Source organism: Notothenia rossii, assembly GCF_949606895.1.
Source record: "Notothenia rossii genome assembly, chromosome: 2".
In the NCBI taxonomy this organism is placed as follows: Eukaryota; Metazoa; Chordata; class Actinopteri; order Perciformes; family Nototheniidae; genus Notothenia; species Notothenia rossii.
This window is the reverse complement of record NC_136904.1, coordinates 75,848,844-75,867,464: the sequence shown is the minus strand read 5'-3', so window position 1 is coordinate 75,867,464 and position 18,621 is coordinate 75,848,844. Positions and strand designations below refer to the sequence as shown.

General features: G+C 43.6%; 1 protein-coding gene across 6 annotated transcripts in view; it reads right to left on the bottom strand.

Annotated features, from left to right (window-relative positions):
• The window catches only part of LOC307029008 (E3 ubiquitin-protein ligase SH3RF3-like), a 120,336-nt gene that overhangs the window by 28,694 nt on the left and 73,021 nt on the right, over positions 1-18,621 (bottom strand). For 5 of the 6 annotated variants that reach the window (XM_079664544.1, XM_079664546.1, XM_079664543.1 and 2 more), the window contains 2 exons: positions 7,712-7,987; positions 4,066-4,161 (listed from right to left, as the gene is read on the bottom strand). In XM_079664544.1, the coding sequence (XP_079520670.1) occupies positions 4,066-4,161; positions 7,712-7,987 (372 nt within the window). The remainder of the gene's footprint in view (positions 1-4,065; positions 4,162-7,711; positions 7,988-18,621) is intronic. The other variant, XM_079664545.1, reaches the window with a different exon arrangement.

The window sequence follows — 18,621 nt, the reverse complement described above, 5'->3', positions numbered from 1 at the left end:
TCTGCCTCATTCAGCAGTACCGTTTTGGTGTGTTTTTCAAGACACTTTTTTTATGTTATGTGCTAAGGATCATCCATGTTGTATCAGGCTTTGCTGGGCTCAGGGATAGTTGGTGTGAAAATTGCTGATATTTGTTTCAGAGCATACTTAAATAAATTATGCTACATGGTACATACATGTTATATACAATAACATCAGAGAAAAGATATTTCTTAATACTCTATAATTACCTCTGCACAGTGTTAAAACCTTGTCTCTACAGAGGAAAAAGCAAGCATATAAAGAAAATATGTTATAACTCAAGGCTTAATGTGCGGATTCACTAAAAGAATCCGCACACAGGCCAATGTGAAAACAGGGACACATAAACTGACACATAAATAGACAAAATCTTCAGTCCTCTAATGTAAAATCCTGTCTGCTTAGCGTAACGTCAAACTCCTGAACTATCCCTGGAGACAAAGTTTAGCATTTCTTTTTTTTTTACGAATGTGTGTGTTTGTGTGTTCGAGGCAGAAAGAGAGAGAGTGGACACGACTGACCCGTCTGGTATCCGCGTTGGTGATGTTTCATTTACATATTAATAGATATGCTAATCAATGCCAAATCATATGCTAATAAGCATGATGGATTGATGCTGCAGATACAACTCAGTTTGTTCTCATGAGGCGGACTAGAGGTCGGACATACACGCGCGCGCGCACACACACACACACACACACACACACACACACACACACACACACACACACACACACACACACACACACACACACACACACACACACACACACACACACACACACACACACACACACACACACACACACACACACACACACACACACACACACACACACACACACAAATGACTGCTAAGGAAGTTTCTCTTTAACAACCACTGCTATATTGCCTGGTCATGCTGCAGTAAAGGACACAAGGGAGTGTGTATGTGTGTGTGTGTGTGTGTGTGTGTGTGTGTGTGTGTGTGTGTGTGTGTGTGTGTGTGTGTGTGTGTGTGTGTGTGTGTGTGTGTGTGTGTGTGTGTGTGTGTGTGTGTGTGTGTGTGTGTGTGTGTGTGTGTGTGTGTGTGTGTGTGTGTGTGTGTGTGTAAGAGAGAGAGATGTTGAGACAATTATTCGCTTGCTGATTTTGGCCGGATGAAATCTCCAAGGTCATCTATTTTGTGTTGCGCTAACTGTACTCTCCGTTCTGTGAGTCTTTTGGAGGGAGGGTGCTCTCCCCAGGTATCGCTGAAACTTGAGCTGATGAGCTTATATCTGCAGTGCGAAAAAGGTAAGCCGGCAGGATACATGCATGCTCATGCACACACACGTACCCAGTGGCAGGTGTGTGCCAACTCCCTCCTGCCGCAGAGACAGGTCGATGCATAAAGTGAAAGAGGGAGAAAGAAAGGGAAACAAAGGGACAGAGGTGTCCTTGACACGGGTTATACCATCTGACCCACATTTATGACAAAACTATCCACCTGTTCTCCCATCTGCATGACTCAACCTCACATCTGCCCGAACCCATCCACACTCAAAAGCAAACGCATATAAGCTGGCGTCAAATCAACTTATACAACACCACCCAACCCACTCAGCACACCCACCCATATTCAATTCTGGTAGTTTATTTATAGCAACATAAATCCACACCAGGTGTATAAACTCAACAAACCATCCAAACATGTTCCTGATCGAGATACAAATACACCCACACCAGCAGAAACACAAACTCTGAGCGAATCCATCAACGACTGCCAACACATAACTCACATTCAGTACCTACTATCCTGCAATTTGCTTATATAACTAATTCCTGACAAGTTAATTATCTGTTTTATATGTACAGTGAGGATAACGGCTAAAAAGAGTAATTCTGATGCAACACTTCTGTCTCTTTTGGCCATTTAACCACAATACATTTGAGAATAGATTATTAAAAACTGCATGTTTGTTTGACTCAACCTATGTAGGAAAAGCTAATTAATGTTTTTGATTTCAGTAATTTAAGTTATCCTATTGATTCTTTTTTAGCGATAATATCAGAACATAGGGTATTTTAATCAAGGACAAAGTTAAACCAGTACTCTTTGTGTCTTTGTTTCTATTATCATGTATCTAATAGCACAGCCTGGAAAAAAGTGACATCAGCATTGTGCAATATACCACATCTTCTGTCTTCAATGAGACATTTGTTGGCACAGCGGTGGTCCGGAGGCAGAGGGCTCCAAGAAACCTGTTTCAGCAAAAATAGTTCAACTTGGCTAAAAGTCAGTGCAACATCAACCAGCAATGCAAGGTGCTGGTCAATCGAATATGTGTACAACATTCCCTAATAACTAAACACAACTCCATGCAATTATGATCATTTCAGTGGCATCTCTATCAGCAGCAAATCCTTCATCTCAAGTCTGTTGATCCAGAATACAAGCAGTCGGAAATTAAGACAAGAAGATTTACTTCATATCCAGAGAGACACACACACACACACCACAGATCAGCAGCAGTCCAGCTGGGCCCCCCTCATTAAGCTCCCACTGCGTACACACACACACACACACACACACACACACACACACACACACACACACACACACACACACACACACACACACACACACACACACACACACACACACACACACACACACACACACACACACACACACACACACACACACACACACACACACACACACACACACACACACACACACACACACACACACACACACACACACACACACACACAACATGCCCCTGTAACCCCTGCTGTGTCAGAGTGATGGAGAGCTCTAAATAATTGATGCATATCTATCTAATAGTAGACCCAGTGTGTCTGTGTGTGTTTGTCCCTGCCTTTCACAGCCTTCTGTACGGCTTAATAGTCATTACCTAAGAGAGCCGTTTGGTCAAATAGCTAATTTCAGCGACATGATTGGGTAGCCAAGAGTCCAAACCCGTTCAGGCTGTCATCCCAGGGAGAGAGATGGTGTGTGTTGAGAGGGCAGCATGACGAAAGGATGGCTAAACAGAAAAGAGAAGCTTGATTGTAGGGATGTGGCTATCAAAGGAAAATAATGTTTGCAGCATGAAGAAGTCCTCTCATTAGTGTCTCTCTTTAATCTCTACGTAAATGAATTTCTTTAAGCCACAGTACATGAATACACAATTCAGAAGACATGTACATTGGGTCTTATTGCTTTGCAAACATGCATTTTTTTGAATGTGTCATCGTTTGTTTACAACAGGGACACAAGAGAATTAGCTCACACTCAATTTTGTGGTGATGAAATGAAAAGAGACAGCTTACAGAAAACGTAAGGAAGAACACTTTCTTTCCAGTTTCTACCAACTGCTTATTTACTACGGCTTAAAAGCCTTAAATTCGATGCAGAGCAAATTGTGCATGATTTTTTTCTTCAGTTGCACAGGGATTAAAAGTAAACTATATTTTACTCTTGATAGGCATGGCACTACGAAAGACGGTAAAATGTTTCGGGTGATGGGGGTTTTATCCGTTTACTGAGAGGAAATCCCTTAAAAAAAACTCCACCTCCGCCTGGTTTCAAACAGCATTCATAACGCAATTTATATTCCAGGGGAAATGTTAATATTTGGTAGGGCATTTCTTTAGATAGGTGGACAAACATAGAAAACACAACATCACATTCTCATACTGAAACATCATGTGGAACCTCACAATGAAGATAAACATGCAATATCCATGTTTAAAGGAGGAAAATAAAGTTTATTTTAATATCCATCTTTCTTTTGTGAACCGCAAAAAAGTTTTTGTACATTTTTAATGGATGTTAGCAACATACTGGGAATATTTCCAGTCATACAAACAAAACATTGACATTGTTTCTTGTCAAAGTACACAGAATATACTTTCAACCAAGAAAGAAAATGTTCTCTTCATTTAAAAAGTAGCATTATGATAAATGAAAATACTATACTGAAGGTGTTGTGCTGTTGCTTTTACAGCTATTTCTGAAATAACCTGATATGTAAGTGTTTTGTGTGTGTTTCTGTGTAATGTCTGTGGGTTTACCTCCACATAGAGAATGGGGAAGATGCCAATCTTGTCTCCCAGCATGCCTTCTGCCCAGTTCTCGTCCACTCGCCTGATTACTGTCAGTACCTCATCCTGGAGAGAGAGGAAATGAGTATTGAGACTAGGCACATTGTAGGTCCACCACATGTGTTCAAATCCATTTGTATTATAATAAAGTAAAGAAAAGGATAAATAAAGAAATAAAGGCGGCTCTCTGTCTTCATCACTTAAAAAACACTTTATTTATCAGAAACTGGCCAAAACAAAGCATCTCAAACTCTTTGTGAGTGGATGTTTGTGTCTTCTGAAATTGTCTATTGAATCCTTACACGGTTTGAAAAAAACTTTCCTCACCATTTTGTATGTCCATCTGTTGGATTGCTTAACTCAGGAATGATGGCGAATGGTGTTTTGCAAGTTGTAGCTCATTGACTACAAATCGAGCGTGGATATGTTTTTAGATTGATAGGCAGATACTGGTTTCACTTCATTTCAATTGCCTTCATTTTTTATCTAATAATGTTTTCAGCAACATTATATCCGACACACATGGAAACATATTATGTTCTTCATTCAACCCCACCACACACTTCCTTTTCCCTCAGTTGCTCTTCTACTCCCATGCACATGCAGATTTTGGCTACACCATTAGGGAAGGCAGTGATAATGCTGGTCAATGACTGTTGTTTATGAATCATAATGAGAAATTGTCTCTCGCATGAAAAAACAATATCACAGACACTGGTTTCTGCATGACATCGCACACACAGCGCACCCCAGGGACACTCGTGTCTGTGTGAGTGTATGTCTTTGTGTAATCTTCAATCATGAACCTGATGATTAGATTAGCCCTAAAACTCCGAATGATGTGAACTCTGAAATTCTCGTCATTATCCGTTAATCAGGATGTAAAGCAGAGTGAGTTTGCAACAAGGTATCTATGCTTTGCATTACTGTGATTAGTCCTACAGCACCTACAGCGAAGTGTACTGTACGCTGTAATGTAGTAATCTTCTTTCCTCCACAAACACACAATTACAGGGCAGAGACAGAGAGAGTGTTCAGTCCTCAAAAAAATGAGTCTGTGTAACAGCAGGAACAAATTACAAGCTCTTAGGAACAGAAACATACACAGAATACAAATTACTTTTTTACACCAAACCCAACCTGCATAGATACTTTTAAAAAGACTGACAGGTGAATTCACAAAGAAAAGATTACAGCCGCTGATCTTGTCTCAGCATGACACACCTTATAAATGCTCTTCAGTTACCACCATCTCCCTGAAGACTGTATTTGCAATGAGGCTCAATTTGGCGTCAAATGTAGACCTACATATCAGCTCATTTAAATCCATGCATAAAGCACAAGAGCACCAAGGAAAGCACTAAGGGGGGTATTTTAATCTTTGCTAGTGCTCTAGAAAATGACACAGTACCGTTATGTCTAATGTGTGCAGGGTAACTGCTTCAGATAAAGCTGTAGAATCCTTTTGTGAATTTGCCCCTGAGTATCTTCTCTGATCTAATCCATCCCTTTGAAAGTATAATTTGTTTGATACCGTATGAAATGATTTTGAACCTACTCTAAACTGATCCATAGAACACCTTCCCCAAATCCAACATGTACACATTATTTATTTTTTTAATTGGAAGACATCTATATCAAAAGGGACCTGAAGACAGTGACACCTTAAGATAATTGGCATAAATCCTAAGAGCCATCAACTTTAACAGGTGCAGGAGAGACACTGTGCTTGTTAATTAGCAGAGCATGACGCTTTGCTACTTAACAAGCAGCCTTGGTCAGAAAAAGCAAACATAAGGTATGTGCCTACTTTCTTGCACTTTCCAGTTGTCACTTTCCATCTCTCGGGTGATGATGACGCACTACACCTCGCTGAGATCGCTCCCAGTGTTTCACATGTTACCTCTCACACCTGAGATCCAAAACCCCACAAGACCAACAGGATACATGAAGACAAATAGATGCAGGTTCCTGCATTTAGAGAAAAATATACTTATAATTAATACTGGCAACCAGAACAAACATAACATCGCTTTGCTTCACTTAAATGGAAATTCGACCACGGTTGGTGGAATTAGTTTGCAGGTCAGCATGACATAAAAAACCTCACCATCAGTGGCACAACATAATGTATTACTCAACAAGTGACAATCTAAAGTGTCCTACTAGATGGAGAGGATAGGTTTGTTTGTTTCATGTGGTTGAATATTTATTTTCCAAACTCATTGCAAAAATAAAAATCCACTAATTTTAATGAGCATACATCTTAGATGCCAGAATCTATATTCCAAAAATACTAGAGTACATTTAAAAAAATGTTTCAGTCAAAGCCCCATGGTTAGATAAGTAACTATGAGTAATTAAAAAAGCTTTGCGGGCAACAACTGCTTCTCTTTGTCAACTCCAACCTCATATCCGACCCACTGACTTGCAGAGCCTTTCATGTCCATCATTTGAAGTTAAGTTGTAAGAACAAAATCAATGTTAAATTAAGGCAAAACTAAAAGTACCAGCTCTTTTCTTGTCCAGAACTATGCAAGCCTTTTTTACTTTAACAGAAAAACAAAAAAATCTGAAGAAGCTCATGTCCATCAGCCATACTGCACTTGACAATGACACGCACATTACCACCTTACATCAAACAAACACACAAATGGCTAAGGCAGTGAAAAGTAATGTTTCTTTTATGCAGCAATTTTATTTTCCAGTACTGTGTGTGCGATATCAGGACTGACATGATCTTCTATGATGACAACAAAAGGGTTTGGGACTACAACATATTTTAACAGTTTCTATTGACCGAAAATACATTAAAACTTGACTAACAAAACATGATTGGGTTGACTAAATATTTTTTTAAACTAACAAGGTAATCTGACTCAAGACATAAAGTGAGACAAAATTAAACATCTGACAACATGAACCAAATCAGAAATAGACATTTGAATAACAAGTTACGAAGTTGCTCTAGTTTATAGTCTGAGAGCCAATCTAAAGGGGCTAGGCAGCAGTAATACATTATTAGAGTCCTACAAAGATCCCCCTGCTTTCAAACCACAGATTAGAGATGCACTTTTCCTGTTGTTGTAAATTTAGCCATTTCACTAATCTCCCTCCACTGATTCATCCATATTTCACATTATTACCCTTGCAAAGAACGTTATGTTTGTGGATTGTTTGTTTGTTTTTCAGCAGAAACTACTGGCCTGTGGTTCAAGAAACTTTGTGCAAGGGTGTAGAATGGGCCAAGGTTAAATTCAATTTATTTTGGAGCATACACCCATCATTTTTCCCTTATGGGGAAGGCCTTGGCTAGCATAGGTCTTCACTCTCCATGTGCCGTTCGAATAATATTTGTTCTGTGTTTCATATAAAAGTGAAGTGTGTTTGTGTGTGTACAGCATGCGTGGAGGTGGCTGTGGCTCAGTGGGTAGTGTACTGGACTTCGAATCAGGGGATAGCATGTTCGAGTCCCACTGCAGTCAGCATGTCGTTGTGTCCCTGGGCAAGACACTTCACCCCAAATTGCTCCTGTTGGGATTGTCCACAGTACTGAGTCTTTGGATAAAAGGGTCTAACAAATGACATGTAATCTAATAGTGTGTGTGTGTGTTACCTTGCTGAAGGCCAGACAGTCTTTATCCTGGTCTTTATCTTTGACCTCAAAGTCGTACAGTGCTTTGCCCTGGGGTGGAGTTTGGCTCAGGGGACGCAGCAACTGGATGTAACTAGCGGGCAAGAATCCATGGCAACTGTTGAGCTCGCCATGGTACCAGTTTTCATCCACCTTGCGTCGCAGGATGATGATGTCACCCTTGGAGAATTGGAGATCGCCTGGTTCCTTTCCTTCGTACGAGTAAAGGGCTTTACCGCAGGGCAGCGCTGGGATACTCTGAAAAACAGAGAGACGTATACTTACTGTACAAGCAATTACATATATCAAAACACAGCAGCGAACATATCCCTAGGAGCACCAAGATGTTCTTTGTAGAGTTAACTCTATCCGTTTATTGTCCGACAGTCAGATTAAGGTCTGAATTTTAATAAACCTTGATCTATCTGTTCCACCTATAATTTCTACAAGTAATGTAAATGCTAAATGGACTTTCAGAGTGGTCACAACATTCTCATAAAGTAAAATAAAGCACATAAACATTTCTATACCAAAACATTTCCTCTATTTTACAACTTCTTTCTACTTTTAGTGAGAAATACAGGATATGTATCTCTTTAGGTTTCTTTAAATCCCTTGAACGAAAAGATCTGATATGGAAACAAATGTTTCACAGACCATAACTTGTGTGAGGCAACTGTGCCTAATGGGTTAAATGGTTTTGACCTATTGGAGCGTCAGTGGTGCATGGGCAAGATATGGATCCCTGTAGTGTTAGGCAAATAAATACAAATCCCCCGTAACCTCTGTGAGCTTATAACACCAGCCAAAAAGGAAAGGAACACTCACATGCTGCAGATTCAGACTCTGTATGTCTCTGGACAGAGCAAATGAGCAGATTACCTCCCACTTAGGTTTCCCTACCAGGAAATCTTCTCCAGCAGCTACTGGACAGACAGCACTGCTCTTTCTCTAACAGACTGAACCTGGACTGATATACAACATCTCCTTCCAACAGCAATAACCCTCTAACACAGCTCACCTCTGCCCTTTTTTAACCAGATTCAACTCTGAACTTTAACCCTGCAAGTTGTATATATTGTGGTCACACTCTACCTCATTGCATCTAAATAAATAAAAACTGACTACACTCCACAGTTTAATAATCTAGTGATATAGTTTACTATGTTTAAAAAATGTTTTAACACTACAGTAGGTTGGTCTATTATAGCATATAATATAGACATGCATCTTTCCACTGTTGGTCCTGTTTATTTATGTTTATTTTATTATTTTCTACTTTCAACCAATCTGCAATGGCTTTTTAACATGCTGCTATGACAAAACAATGTCCCAATTTGCGATCAAAAAACCACATCTACCCTAATTAAATCTCCATTAACCCCAAAGAAAGTTCTTCTGTGGTGCACTTCTACTTCAGCTGTATTTTTACTTACAGTCTTTCACAGAGCAATTGTATGTGCATTTTGATAATTAAAAGCATTGCTGGAAGGTAAAGGATCCCACTGTGTTGAAAGATGCCAGATATACACCTGGCAAACCTTGGGATTGTTCTTTTCCTAAATTCACTGTGAACAGTAGTTTAATTAGGCAGATACTGGTTTCACTTCTAATTAGGAGCTGTGTGTCTTTTGTGCCACCATGTCTGGAACAAATCATTTTTAAGTCTGTTATGTAACAATATAACATATGTTGTATGGGTCTATTTGCATTGTTTTCTTCTCTTTACACTTTTATGTTTGTGCCTTATGTTGAAAGGGATTAAAATGAGGCACTGACTTCTGAAGTGATCAGTAAATTAATTTGGAGAACAAGGAGAAATAAAGCATGGGGGCAAACTGGTTTTGAAACAGCTCAATATATGGAAAAAATCCAATATGTTGCAAACTGTTGGCCCTAGAGACAAATTTTGGAAAGCATGGGTAGTTGGGTAAGTGCTCTGAGTTTCGTTTTATTCCCCGGCAGCATGTGACATATGACTGGTTATTAAAATGTTTGCCAGGTAATTGCCGCTGCCACCTTGGGCCAAACACAGTCATTTTGAAAATGCCAGAGCGCTGTGATCCATTACTCCCCAGAGTTGCATCAAAATCAGGTTTGTGGTGTTTTATCACATGTCAAGGACAGACACATACACACATTGACTTATTTACCCTGCACAAAATGATGTTTTAGTGAAGCCTGGCCGGTGTAGAAAATAATGGAAATGTTGCATTGCACTTCATATCATAGATATAACTTCATGTCAAAGTTATTTGAACAACAAGGGCAGGGTTATTTTCACTTTCACTGTTAGCTGTTAACTTCTTAACATAATCTGTCCAATCACAGCATAGCAACCATAACTATAGGTTACTTGCGTAACCCCAGTTCTCAGAGTAACATGAAGTGAGATGTATCACTATGGGATGCGCCTCATCCGCGGAGCAAACAGAAGCATCAATCTCATTACACCAATCCTGGTTGGCAGGTGATCTTGACGTCAGCATCAGGGAATCCACCCCCTATAAGTAGCTTGCGCTACGCCGCATGCGTCATTCAAAATAAGCGCCTCTTCTCGCTTCACCTTAGCAAGGAGGGCCGTCTGGTGAGACATCTCACTTCATGTTACTCTGAGAACTGGGGTTACGCAAGTAACCTATAGTTCTCATTCATAACACTCCGTTTGATGTCTCACTATGGGATATTGTAGCTCCCGTATTGCCAGACGAGCTTATCTCGAAAATCACCAAACTAACCAGAACTTAACAGGTAGAGCTCTGACTCAACAGGGGGCCCAGCACTGCATGGGCCACACTGGGAGCAGAGACGTCTAGCCTGTAAAAGCGGACAAAAGTGAGCGGTGAGGACCAGCTCGCCACTGCACAAATGTCTTGGATGGAGACACCCTTGAACAAAGCCCAGGATGTAGCCAGACCACGAGTCGAATGAGCACGCAAACCCGAAGGTGCCTGCAGACCCTGACTCGTGTAAGCCAAAGCAATTGCCTCCACAATCCAGTGAGAGAGCCGTTGCTTAGTAACAGGCTTGCCCTTCTGAGGGTTAGCCCAGGACACAAAGAGTTGGTCATTACGACGAAACTCTTTTGATCTATCCATATAAGTGCGTAAAGCACGGACTGGATATAGCAAATTCGGCTGCTGTTCCCCGGAGGGACACAGCGGCGAAGGAAATGCCTCAATGTCAATTGGGGTACCTGAACCAACCACCTTAGGATAAAGGCAGGGTTGGGCCTCAGCAACACTCTAGTTTTCCCTGGGGCGAACTAAGGATGTACAGATAGCGCATGAATGTTACTGACTCGCTTGGCGGATGTCAGGGCCAGTAACCGCACTGTCTTCAGTGACAAGTGCTTCATGTCAGCGTCTTCCAGAGGTTCAAATGGGGTACGAGCGAGCCCATCTAAAACCACTGTCAAGTCCCATAAGGTCACCAGTAACCTGGAAACCCTGTGTTTTCAATTAAGTCTTGTGGATATGATAAAAATCACTCCGCCAGGGCATTGAAAAAGAGGTGTGTCCTTCCTAAGACATCATTCTTCAAACACCCTCCACTTTCAGTCATAAAGAGACCTAGTGGAGGAAGCTTTCGCACTCTGAATAGTGTTCATCACCTTCTGCGGGAGACCCACTGTATTCAGATTGTACCACTCACGGGCCAGGTCCACAGGACGTCCAGAGTTTGGGGTATCAGCACCAGGGGTGGAAACGCGTACAGGAGGACCGGAGGCCAATCGTGCATGAGCGCGTCCACGCCTAACGGTGCGTTTCGATCGCGCATTGAAAACAAAATCTGACAGTGAGCATTTTATTTTGATGCGAACAGATCCACCTGCGGCTCGGCCGTTAACGCACCCACAGCTGGCTCACAATCATTGGATGTAGAGTCCAGTCTGCATATAGTGGTACACCTCTGGACAGTAAGTCTGCCCCGAGGTTCAATACCCCTGGTACGTGCGCCGCTCTCAGAGAGAGGAGACGACCGCAGCTCCACAAGATCAGTTTGCGTGCCAGCATGTGTAACTGGAGAGAGCGCAAACCCCCTTGTCGGTTTATATACGATATCGTGGTCGTATTGTCCGTCCTCATAAGGACATGGTGTCCTCTGAGAAAAGGCAGAAAGCGTTTTTAGGGTGAGAAACACCGCTAAAAGCTCCAGGTAATTTATGTGCGCCCGCTGGAGGTCTCTGCTCCAGAGACCCCATCACCGGGCGACCCTCGTAAATACCTCCCCAGCCTGTCAGACATGCGTCCGTGGTGACTACCTTCCGTGAAAGGACAGTCCCCATCGATACGCCCCGTACTAGAAAAGTCGGGTGTAGCCAGTGGCACAGTTCCATCACTCTCTGCACGCCATGACGCGCGGGGTTTAGTCTTAGAGCAGCTACCCAGCGCTGAAACTCCCTCATGTGTAAGCGTCCCAGTCGTAAGACCAGAATGGCTGACGCCATGAGCCCCAGTAACCGCAGGCATGTTCTGAAGAGAACATGTTTGCACAGCTGGAAATGAGCGAGACAAGCTCTGAAAGCTTTCACTCTTTCCGCCGACAAGCGGGCTGCAAAGGGCCCCGAGTTTAGGCGTAAACCCAGGAAGAGTAGCCTACAGTCTGTGCTGGGCACAACATGCTCTTCTCTGTGTTTATCATGAAAACCCAGGTTGAGCAGGTGCTTTACGAGGACATTTGTCTGCGTAATAGCCTCCTGCTCCGACTGTGCGAGGAGCAGCCAGTCGTCTAGGTAGGTTGCCAGGCGAATACCCTGTTGTCTCAACGGGGCTATCGCGGCTTCCGTACACCGTACAAACACTCTTGGACTGAGAGACAGCCCGAAGGGAAGTACTCTGTATTCGTAACAGATCCCCTGAAATGCGAACCTCAGATATTTCCTGTGTGGGTAATATACTGGGATATGGAAATACGTATCTTTCAGGTCGACTGATGTAAACCAGTCGTTTTGTCGCACGAGACGCAGCAGAGATGTGTGAGTGAGCATTCTGAATTTGTATCTTTTTAGATACACGTTCAGAGCCCTCAAATCTAGTATTAGCCGAATTCCGTTCCCTCCCCGTTTGGGAACGAGGAAATACTTGCAATAAAAGCCGGCTCTGACTCCGCTCGGCGGGTATTATAGATATAGCCTTCTTTTCTAGAAGCGAGAGGATCTCTCTTTCTAGAATGTGGGCTGACTCCCCTCGGGCCTGTGAATACAGAACGCCCGAGAAGCGAGGGGGGGGGGGGGGGTGACAGTGGGTTGGAGACTGTAGCCCCGTGTCACTGTCTTGAAAACCCAAGCGGACATTGTGAGCATCTTCCACTATTTTCTCCTTAGAGTCAGCGGAGGTGTCGCGTTTCCTACCCTCAGAGTCTCTATTTGTTGTGTTATGGGGCCCTCTAGTGTCTGAACACGGTGGTACCCCATTTCGACAATCCCCACCGACACTGCGCCTGCGCGTGGCGGAGGTGCCTTCACGGACCCGTCCAATGTCCGCCTTTTGAGAGAGGCCGTAGCTGCTCTTAAAAGGGAACAATCGGCGGACCGTTTATTGGTTTTATTGTTTTTTATTGTTTTTTTCTTTCATTTTTTTGAGCTGCGCCCTCGGCCTGAGCCTGGATGCGTCAGCGGAAATGCTTTATACAGAAAAAAAACCACAACAATATGTGACAGACATGTGTTTTCGTGCACTTGTGGATGGCGTTGAGGCATCGCTCGAGGCAGCGGGACACATCTGGAGCTGGGGAACGCAGCTCTGTCACAGAAGGGAGAAGAGGAGGCTGTCAGGTTGCCCGCTTCTTTCCTCCCGTCAGGTGGCTGAGGATCTGGGTCGGCTGCGCCTCCACGGCTGCGCCACTACGGCTGCTGCCATAACCGGAGATCTGCTCGGCCAGCTCGCCCGGAGATCTGCTCGGCCAGCTCGCCCTCTCCTGCCTGGGCTGTGGACTCGGGGCGGGCTGTGGCCTCTGCTGCCTCGGTATGTCAAACCGGGCAGGGTGTGAGGCATCTCGGGCGAAGGATTGCCGTGAAACCGTTGCGGGTAGCGGCTGGACCCTTCGAGGGAGACAAAGGTGAAGGGCCTCGTCTTCCCTCTTTTTCGACTCGCGTCTCCGCTGCATTGAGACTAGAGCGGAGGCGAAAATACCCTCGGGAACAATAGGCATGTCCAATACATCCTCCTTTTCCCGGTCTGGGAGGTTGGTCAGGTCGAGCCACCTGGCTCTCTCCTGCACCACCATTATGCCCATTATTTTTGCCCGTGGCCTGGACCGCGCAGCGCTGCACCCGGAGGCAAATGTCTGTGATCGCTGCGATCTCGTCCCATATGGCCGCCCCAGATTCGCTCGATAGATCCCCACAGAGCTGTGCCTGGTAGGCAGTTAGCAGTGAGGAAATGTTGAGTGCCCTGGCGGACAGCGCTGTGGCCTTGTAGGCCCGATCAGCCAACGCGGACTGCAATTGGTCTGCCTTCACTTGTAGCGTGGGGTTCCTGCTTGGTGTCGGAGCCAGCCTCGGTTGGAGGTGAGCTGCCACCAGCGGTTCCATGGGCGGTTTTCCCCTCGTAGCTTGACCTAGAGGTCTCCTTGACCATCTCAGGCCATGGAATGTCTAGCCTGGACGCGGCACGTTGACACACGGCCTGCAGGTCCATACCCAGACAGGGCGAAGCTGGTGTGCTATCGCCCGGGGGAGCAGCCATCACTCCTGGCATTGCAGCTCGAGTTGATGGCGTGAAGATGTCCTCATCCTGCTCATCCGAGTCAGAGAGTAGGAACTCAGAGGAATCCTCTTCGTTCTCCACGCATTCCGACTGCAGGACATCATCCGCGAGCGCGGCCATGGTGAGGTCCAGCTGGGAGCCCCAGCTTGGTGTAGCGTGTGGCCCCAATCTCACGTCTCTAGCCGCTACCGAGTTCCAGCCTGACACAGGGCGGGACTCTGGTTTTACAGCTGCCGCTGTAGATGAGCCCCAGACCGACACAGCTAGCCATCCGGCGCATCAGTGTACATGAGGAGGTCCATTCTCGACAAGCTAGCTTGGTGCGCTAGCCATCGGCGGAGGCTCTTTCGGGTGAAGCGGGAGCAATTTCAGCACGAGCTGGGGTTGTCAATAGCCTCCTGGGGGTGTTCCAGCCCGAGGCAGGACGAGCAGACCTGGTGTGTGTCTGTGCCTGAAATTTTCAACCCGCAGTCGCAGAGCCGAGCAACCGAGTTTCTGACTCCTCTGGTGTGAGGGAGAGAGGCGCCCATCTTGCCTGCCGTGGTGACGGCGTGGAGAGGGCCCGCTCTCAACAGGAAAGTTGCCGAGGAAAAAATCTTCCAACCCTTCCTTAATCCGAAGAAAAGCGACGGTGTAGATTTATTTCCAAAGAGTATTAACTGGTGTGTTAATAGTCGTTTAATTCCTTTCTTCTCTGGTGTGAGAAGAGAAGAAAAAAGTCCTCGCTGTCGTGGTGTCGATAGCGAGGGAGACAAGCTAGCAACGTGGTGTGCTGCTAGCTTGAAGTCAAAACCTTACCTTTCGATTTCCGGAGAAAATAAAAAAGGTGAGGTCGAATGTGGTACTAACTGGTATGTTAGTACCGACAGTCTTCTTGCAGAAGTATATATAAAAGTAGCCGACGAGCGCCCGTCGACCGAAGTTAGCTTGGTTCCGTTTGTGGACTGTGTGAGCTAGCCCGGCTACCAATATAGAGATGTGCTCTGAAGCGACAAGAGGTGTTTGAATGATGCATGCGGCGTAGCGCAAGCTACTTATAGGGGGTGGATTCCCTGACGCTGACGTCAAGATCACCCGCCAATCAGGATTGGCGTAATGAGATTGATGCTTCTGTTTGCTCCGCGGATGAGGCGCATCCCATAGTGAGACATCGAACGGAGTGTTATGAATGAGAACTAGGGGCAGCATAATCAAACTATTTGGTTAAAAGTTACATTAAAAAAAGTCCTGTTTTTGGCAAACACATCTTTTTGCAATTTTCAAATTGCACTTAATGATATTATATGCTAAACTGTCATATTAGCTTCTCGGCATTAAAGGTCACCTATCATGCTATTTTTAGGCAATAGCATAGGTCTCCGATATATACAAATATATGAAAAACATGTCTATGAAGTGTTTTGCTCAAAATACCAAACAGATCACCCATTCTAGCCATGCCTCATATCCCTCTATTTCACTTCCTGTTTCAAAAGTGCTGATTTTGGGTATAAAGCTATAGCCTACAAAAAAAAGAATTGATAAAAAAAAAGGAGGGGGCTGAGTTCATGCGGGACCTGGCAGCTACTGTCTAAACGAAATACTGCCGTGATGAAACGCCATATCATGGACTATCAAGGATTATTTCTGAAACAGTATGGAGCTCAAAGGCTTTCTCTCTTGCCGGTTATACCACAAGGTGAGTTCCTTTTTATTTCCTGCTTCTTCACACACATGCTCTCCAGTACAGGTTAGCTCTGAGTGTTAGCGATGCTAATGTAAACCCGACCATATTACGTCCAAAACAGTCGGGCATTGTTTCTGATAGCAACTTTCTGATAGGTACGGAGTAAAAGAGAGAGGGTTTTATTTTCTGACGCTGCGTGAGTTCCCTTACACACCGGGGACACATGTTTATATATAAAAGACATCAAAAAGTGCATTTTGAGTGATAGGTCCCCTTTAAAGAAAAACAGTCTGAAATGCAAACTAAAATAAATAAAATACTTGGTTTTAAAGAAGAACATTCTAAAATGCAAACACGAATAATTGAACATATTCTTGTATTTAATAAATAAATAAGAAAAAAAGAATTGTGGTTTTAAAGAAAAATATTGTTAACACAAACAAAAAAATAAAACAAAGTCATTTAAAAGGGATTCTCATAGGCTGATCATAAAACATTTCTCTACTTTTAAATAATTAAACTTGAATAAAATGTTCAAATTATTTTAAATAATTGATATTCAGCTTTCTTGCATCCTGTGTGCTTCTGCTGCTCATCAGTATACGATATATCGTCTGTCTCTCATCTCTGTCTCTCAGAAATTAGCATTTGGAGTGCAGACTGTGTGAGTCATCCAAACTGATCACATCACATGGCCACACAACCTGCTACAGGAGCTGCATCCATCATTATTAGAAAAAAGTGTTCTGTACTCTCATCAATGTCCTTTTTCCAGAAAAGTAAGTTTGCTTGTACCGAAAGCTCTCCTGCCATGTCTTTTCTCATTGGCTGTCCAGAGGCTAAATGCAATGGCAATAATTGTTTGGGGATTTCCTGTGACAGCCGTAGTGTCCACCTTCAGTTGCACTTGTAAACTCAATCTGAGCACCGTTGATGAATCAGAAACGAGCACTGATTGCCATTAGCAGCTCCGCCAACCCACGCCAGGTGTTGGTGTGGACAAAGCCTGTCAGGCAGTAACTGAGCAGAGTGGGAGTCAATTAGGAATTCAATTGTATCAATTTCACTATATAAGATGTGGTGAGATAGGAGGTGTTCTTGTATGAGGCCCGGATTGACAAGCTAATATAGTTTACCTAGTATACCTTTAGATGACAAAAAAGCTACATTTCTATACACCCAGTGACACAGCGATATCTATCATCACACCTATATTCACATTCCCCAGCACACATACCCAAACAAACAACACCTCAGCGTTCGGCACACTTTAATATACTGAACAGGTATTTGAAGGAGACGGGTATTAAAAAGGGAGTTTATCGTAAAGACGATCCAGGAAAACAAACAGCAGTGTGTAACAGAGGAATGCATAAAAGAGAAAACAACTTCGCTTCTTCCCGGAGAAGGTGTTGACTACACACACACACTTACAAACACACACACACTCTCTTTTTAGACACTCGCTTACAGGCTGATTCTCCCCAGACGCTACGCTGAAGAGAACAGCCCAAGGCTCCACGGCATGACTGTTGAGATCAGTGGTGATGCAACATAAAGAAACGCACAGACACACACACTTACACACACAAACAACTGAAAATACACAGAACATGCTGCTGTGACTAATGCTACTATCAAATACTATTTCAACAGTAATCACTCGTATAGTGAAAACAATTAACAGTTAACAAGTCAACAAGTTCACAATTATCCAGAAACACAAACACATTTAACACAAAAGATGTATCTTCTCCACCAGCTTTAACTTACAGTACACACTCCCACACCGAAACAGATCAATACTGAGGATGGATGCATTTCCAGCTTTTCAACATCTGGCTAGAATTAGTCTCCAACCCTCTAAAATATGTTTTTCTTTGAAGCTTCCTTGAGCTGGCATAGCACATTTCTCCAAAATCCATTAGCTGACCATAAGGTCATTGTTGAACATCTAAAACCCTGACTGTGGTGCTGTTATAGCCTGAATTATTCTGGTTTCAGGCTTTCCACAAAATGTTGACGCCAGGCTACAGGGATTTGCTCTCATTAATCCACATAGAGAGGTCAGGCACTAATGTCGGGTAAAAAGGCCAAAGTCATTGTTCCAATTCATCCCAGAGGTGTTGGAGACGAGGTCACTGACTTTGTGCTGTCAAGTTTTTTCAATCTGTACAAAAACATTTCTTTGTGGACCCGACTTTATGCAAAGGATCATTATCAGGAAGAAAGCAACTGCTGCCCCAAAGGAAGAAAGACAGCGAAAAGAGGAAAGGGAAAACAGAGGTGAAGCAGCACATATAAGAGAGAATAATACAAATCTGCAGCAAAGAAAGAGAGAGTGACCGACAGCAGAGAAGCAAACGGTCTGTGGTTCCATCCGCGATAACCTGCTGTCATAAAAATGACATTCATATACTAAGAATTTGTTACCCGAATTACATTGTGGTGAGAAATGTAATTGCTGTCTGGATTATGTTCACAGGCTTCATTTTTATGTGACATAAAGTGGATGG